We start from the raw sequence: 6,574 nt of genomic DNA, 5'->3' as shown, positions 1-6,574 counted from the left end.
AAGTGACGGTTACCACAATCGAAGCAGAAAACGGAACTGAAGAAGACGAAGGAGTGCGCGAGAGAGGGAGATGAACGTGAAGCGCGAGAGCTTTCGGAACGTCGACGGGCTGAATAAGAATGCGGCCAGCTTGCAAGAGAGGAGTACGCTTGGCCTGAGGGACCAAACGGACCGAGCTGGTGCCACCAGATCAGCCGCGACGAGCTTGGCGTGTCCGTCAGATCAGTGGGTGCTCCGGACCGGGCCTGTGGTGCTGTTGCTGTAGTGGAAGTGCGCGCGGGCCAAGGCGAGCAGCTTAGCCAGTTCCAGATTCAGGCCCGGCACAACCAGTAACTGAGATCGTGGTCATGGTGCCACGTCAGAGCAGATCCGGCACAACCAGTCGCTGAGGGCGTGATCTTGGTAGTACGTCGGGCGGAGCGTGGGCTTTCGCATTCCTCAGCGAGCAGTGCCTGGTCTGCTCGTGCGGCCTCGTACACCGAGCTTGTGCACTTCGCCCGAGTGCGTCGTTGCCTTCGACGGTACCGTGAGTGAAGTCCGACTGTGAGGACGCACCGAGAGCTCGCGTGTGCATGGTCGGGGACTGCAACGTAGGACTTGAGAAAGAACTATTGTATTGTTTGGCCAGGAAAGTGTGTGTAATTTTTATTTTGTGACGTGCATAAATGTTTTTCTTGTCGTTGAGTAGGCTGTTCGTATCTGAAGGCCTAAGAACCACCACACCATTGTAAATCTGGCGCGGCTGTGAGGACAGAGCGGAAACCTTTCCCCTATGCACTCACCTCAGACGACTGGAAGGCGAAAGCCTTCCTATTAACAGCGAGGCTGTTTAAGGGAGCCGCAATTTGTCATTCCCACGATTTGGGAACATCTCTAGGTGGCGCCGTCTCTGGCGGCAGTAACCGTGTCCTGCCATAAGTGAACGAAAAATAGGCGAGAAAAAAAATCGTATCTCTTGAAAAAAAAAGCTACCTATCAAAATCAAGTCCGAGTTCTACACAGCGGAGACCGACTGGAACATTTTGGTAAAATTGCAGTATCGCACTACGAAGCGGGCGGCTTCGAAGTACAATTGAACACCGCCCATTATAAACACATGGGGCACCACTGCAAAATAATAAGCACTGTTGGAAGCCACGTGGTTTGTAACACGAGGCTGCAATTTTAACAGAATGTTCAAATAAGTCTCACCTGTATAGAACAGGGAGTCGCTTTTGATAACTAGCTTTTTACGTGAGGTATGAATTTTTTAGCCTATTTCTCATTCAGTTACGGCAAGCCACAGCGGTGAGCGACGAGAGATGGCGCTACGTGCACATGTCCCCAAATCCTGCTTATGGCAGCCTATCCTGTGTGGCCTGTCCTGTGTGGGATATCAGGTATGAGCCATAGAAATTGGGTAAACCCCACTACTCGCCACTGCTCCACTAAAAATTAAGGCAGCAGTTAGCCCAACAAACGGGTATATGCCGCAAAAATTTGTGCGGCCTACCAGAAAACTATCACCGTCGTAAATGGGTATGTGCAACAGAAATTGGGTAAATCCCACTACTCACCACTGAACTCTAAAAAGGAAGAAGGCAACAGTTAGCCCAACACTAGGGGACGGGAAAGGCAACGGCGGCTGCGAGAAGACCCCGAAGCGATGGAAGACCTACGCGAACAATGGCCAGCCCGTAGATCTATGAGATGTGCGAGTGATTGGTTTCAGCGCCAGTTTCTGTCTCTGGAGTATGGACATCCGCGTCGTGTCTGTGACTGTCTGTGTTTTAACTCCAACCTCTGCTCAGAGAATCAACGTAGAAACAGCCAATCATCACCTACCTAAATCCTAGCAAGGACCTTGAAGCAACCTAAACACAACCCTCATCACCTAGCTGAGGCCTGGAAACAACATAGAAGCAACCAGCTTTAATATACAGAATCGTGCTATTTCGCTGTGCCAAGCCTCGCGCGGCTTAGTGCAAGCTTCTGCATTTTTTTTTCTTTTCAGTCGATGTACTGATCCTGCCCCGCCACCCTCAGGAAGCTTTCTGCACCTAACGTGCTTTTCTATTGCGTCCAGGACCGGAGGCGCCTCACGTGGTTTTTGCATTGCCTCCGTGATCGGCAGCCCACCTTTGACCAAGCTACAATGTCATGTGACGTTACGTCACGTGACTTCACTAATTTTGGCGATCTGTGGCGTCATGATGACGTACTATGGTGACGCCATCGCGTGATGATTTTTTGTATCACTCGTGTGGCGTACGACGGCAGACGCCGACGCGGAACGCCGGTCACTTTTCGCATTCGATGATGCATCTAATGGTACATTCGACTGGTTGTTTTCGAGCGCTCCAGAGCGCTCTCGCGACGTGCGGCACGTTCGACTGGTCGAAATCGAGCGCTCTGAATACGTTCGGCTGGTTCTTTCAAAGCACCACGCTCCATCTCAGAGCGCTCTGAGGCGCTCTCACTTTGAAGTCGGAGCGCGACCGAGATCTGGCACAGCTCCGGTCACGTGAGTTTGACGATTTCCGTCAGTGCGTCATCCGCTGCGGCGTTTGTAGCAGAAGTTCCGTGCGAGCGCCGTTCGTGTTCTGCAGTACGCTGCTTCGCAACCTCAAAGACGCACACTACACGAAGCATGCCGAAGGAACGGTACGCGAAGGCTTTAGCCATGCCATCGGTGCTGCTTTCTGTCATGGAAGCCGAAGACGACGGTAGCAGCAGTGGCTCCGACGACATCCGTAGCGTTTGCGAAGACAAGTTTGATGAACTGTTCGACCCCTCAAAAAGGATACCTAAAGTGCCTAAAGTCATTAATGATGTTGGAAGCGCAGTGCGGACATATACTGAGAAGGAGGTGTTTAAAATGGCATACGGTTCCCTGACAAGAAGCGAGGCTTAAACATCACGAACGATATTTATTGTAAACCGTTTCGGTCGAATCTATCTTCAAGTGCTCGTGAGCACGGTCTTTCGCTTGGAAGGAGGCGCTTCTCCTTCTTCGGTCCGACACGGTGCTGCGCTTGATTAAACACACTCCCGGCCGCCAAGTCACTCGTTCAGCTCGAGCGAATAAAGTTTTTGTATCGGCCTGGTGGTAAGAACCCCTTGCTGTTGTTGAATCTTGCAAGAACGTAGGTGGCCATCAGCACCTCTGTACACTTCAAGAGTCCTTGCAAGTTTCCACATTTGTCGAGGTAATTTCTCAGCTTGGACTATGACGATGTCTCCTGTTTTAGCTTCGTTGGTGGTTCTCTTACGCGAAAAGTGCGCTGATCCAAGTTGCAGCAGATATTTTTTCGTCCAGCGGCTCCAAAAGTTCTCAGGCGTTTCCTGTATGCATGCCGTCGTACCGCTTCCGTACGCGTCAGGTCCATTGTCATGTCGTTGCTGCCCTGTGGTAACGTTGTTAGTCTCCGCCCAATGATGACGTCTGCTGGGGTTAATGCACGAGGTTCCGCGCTGTCCGACTCAATGTATGTGAGAGGCCTCGAGTTCACGACCGCCTCTACTTCCGTGAGCTTTGCCGAGCACCTTTCTTAGTGGAAGCCTTATCGTCCGGACTAGACGCTCCCACCATCCGCCCCACCATGGAGCGCTGGGAAGAATGAACTTCCAGGTTATCCTCTTCTCACCCAAGTATGCCGACACATCCTCTTGGGAAAACATCTGGAACAGCTTCTCTAAGTCTTTCGACGTCTTCTTAAACGTTCTCGCATTGTCTGAATAAATTACGCGAGGGAGACCCCTTCGTGCTACAAAGCGTCGTAAACACATGAGGAAGGCTTGCGATGTCATGCTGGAAACCAGTTCTCTATGCGGCATATAATAGAACTTTGTGCAATCCAGGGGTGGCCCGTCAACTACTTCCGCATGTCCCGCTCGCAGGTGCTCCCGGATGGTGGTGTCATAAGTCCCCAAAAGTCCTTGCTTGTTCGAGAGTCGGGAGAGAAGTTTCCACAGTCTTGTCATGGCGACTTGCTTGTTGTCAGAAAGCTCCACGTTTTCCTTCCAGGCAACGTTACTTCGTATCTTCCGTTCGCAAGACAGACGGTTTCTTCAAATTGTTTCAGTAGTGGACTGAGCTTTCTCTCGCTGTCAACGGCGTCTGATATTCCTACGCTCTCGAGTTCCCAGAATGAACGGAGGAATTCGTCGCTCTCCTGTACACTTGTTTTCAATACGCAGACCATAATCCGCGAGTCTTTCACATCCGATGCTATGCTGCTGGTGTTGCCTTGAAACATCCACCCTAGTTTGGAGTTCATAGCAATAATTGTCTCATTGCTTGCGCATCGAGTGACCTCTCCCGTCATCACCGTCCACATTTGGTCGGAACCGATGAGAACGCTTATGCCTTCTTCCCCGACAACGGATCCGTATAGTAGTTGATCAGCGATGTCTTTTCCAGACATCTGGATTTCAGCGACGAACGGTGAGCTGGTGGTAGTCGCCTCGATATCTTGGCATATGTACGGAATTTCTATGGCTTGTAAGTCAACTTCCGCGTGCGAAGACGCTCCGCAAACGGAGCTGCACAACACGCCGCTTCTGCGCTGCTCGACTTGACTTGCTTGCAAAGTTGTTGAGCGCAATGACGGTGGATCCCACACATGGCAACTTCAGCTTTTTCGATAGCCTCTCTGTGACGAACGTGCGCTGACTGCCTCCGTCTATGACACCTCTGACGTACCGACATGTAACATATGTTACGGCCCAAGCCCGAAATGTCTGCAGGAGGACGCTCGTCGATGAATTCTCGAGGGATGGACGCTCGTCGATTCGTCTCCAGAGATGGACACATAGTCGTGTTTGTGCTTGGTTTGCTTGGCAGTATTCTGGCATTTGTCCTGCCGGTTTCGCGTGTCTTCTGGCTTAATTTCTGCGGATCACACACGCTCGTCGCATGATGTCCTTGACAGGTAGAGCACGTAATCTTGCGCCTACAATCACACGCCCTGTGACCTTTAGTCGTGCATCGAAAGCACCTCATGCCTCCAGATAAAATGTGCTTCTTTTGCGGTAGCGGGAGATCCAACGGGCAGTCTTCCGTGGAATGTTGGCTCGATTTACAAAATATACACAGTTCTCGGGTACTTTCATGGCATTGTTACGGAGAACTGGAGACGTGGGCTTCGAGCCACGAAACTGGCGCGATTTACTTTGCGCATTCTCCGTATGGCTGTCTTCCTCGACGGTTCGCGAGCTCGCTTTTCTCTAAGCTCTCCACTTCCAAGGACAAGAAATATAATAGGCGTTCTAGCTCCGTGATAGAGGCTGCATTGTTGCTGTTGCTCGTCTCGCGATTAGCGCAAGACCGGTGGTACTGTACAACGAGATCGTGTGGTAGAGCCCGCAGCAATACGTCGCACAGCACTGCAGAAAAAGACGTCTTGCTCACCCCAAGGGTCTCCAGTCCTCGAATGTTGATGACGACCTGGTCGTAAAGCTTGCGAAGAGCTGTCAAGTCGCTTGAACGGACTGAAGGCAACGTACGAAGCCTGGAGAAGTACTCCTGTTCGAGTCTCGTTTTGTCACCAAAGCGTCTCTTGAGTATGTCGATGGCGTCCTTGTAGCAAGCTTCCGTTGTTGGCAGGCCCACAATAGCTGAAGCTGCGTCGCCTCTTAGGAAGAACCTCAGGTAGTTGAGCTTGTCCGTCGCAGTGAGGCTTCCGTTCCGGTGAATCATCTGGTCAAATTGTTCCCAGAAGTCGTTCCACCGACACAGATCACCAGCAAATGGGGCGATGGTAAGCTTGCGTAGCTTGGTACCAGAGGCTCCAGCGGTACTGGCTACTGACGAAGTCTGTGGCTCCGGTGTTGCAGACATGGCCGCAACCATACGGTCGCGCTTGCTAAGCAGGTCACTCATGACGCTAGTAGCGTTGTCCTCGTTTTCAACGACGGTGTTGTACTCTTGCTCAAACTCTTCATCCGCTATGTGGCTCTCAAGCTCTTGGTTGATTTGGTTCAGCTGATCGTTGTTCGCCTTGAGACGTCCGTAAATGCCGTTGAGCTGATCTATGGTGGCTGTTGTATCGCCAAGAAGAGTTCTGGACTCGTTGATAATCCTTGTGTTGAGAGATCGTCTCGACGTCCGCTTCGATTTGAGCCGCTCCATGCCGGTCAGTTCACTCGTAGCCATCCGTGGTCTCTGGTAGTAGATCCCGGGTTTCGGCACCAAACTGTTTAAAATGGCATGCGGTTCCCTGGCAAGAAGCGAGGCCTAAACATCACGAACGATATTTATTGTCAATCGTTTCGGTCGATTCTAGCTGCAAGTGCTCGTGAGCACGGCCTTCCTCGTGGAAAGAGGCGCTTCTTCTTCTTCGGTCCGACACGCAGGGGTGGAAGTGCTGCGCCATTTGCGCCATTTGCGCCATGCTGCGCCAATGCGCTTCTGCTGCACCATCCTGCTCCAAAACGCATTATTGCGCCAAAACTGCTCCCAAGCGGTCTTTGGTGCACGGCCTCCGCGATGGGCTCCGGTGCGCTGCCGGAACCGATCACCGAGGCTACGTTTGGTGCCTTCATGTGCCGCTGTCATCCGTTTCATGGCGCGCCCAAGCGAGCTTATATCATT

The 6,574-nt window shown here is 51.8% G+C and overlaps 1 protein-coding gene across 1 annotated transcript; it reads right to left on the bottom strand.

The window, feature by feature from the left end:
* Positions 1–222: 222 nt before the first annotated feature.
* LOC119384794 (uncharacterized) lies at positions 223–6,136 on the bottom strand. Its single transcript, XM_037652491.1, has 2 exons — positions 5,393–6,136; positions 223–333 (listed from the first exon to the last, which is right to left on the bottom strand). The coding sequence occupies exons 1-2, from the start codon at positions 6,134–6,136 to the stop codon at positions 223–225; spliced, it is 855 nt and encodes a 284-aa protein (XP_037508419.1).
* Between the last annotated feature and the right edge of the window lie 438 nt (positions 6,137–6,574).

The sequence above is a fragment of the Rhipicephalus sanguineus genome, chromosome 3 (genome assembly GCF_013339695.2).
Source record: "Rhipicephalus sanguineus isolate Rsan-2018 chromosome 3, BIME_Rsan_1.4, whole genome shotgun sequence".
In the NCBI taxonomy this organism is placed as follows: domain Eukaryota; kingdom Metazoa; phylum Arthropoda; class Arachnida; order Ixodida; family Ixodidae; genus Rhipicephalus; species Rhipicephalus sanguineus.
The sequence above is the reverse complement of the archived record's forward strand: the minus strand, read 5'-3'. Positions and strand labels throughout refer to the sequence as shown.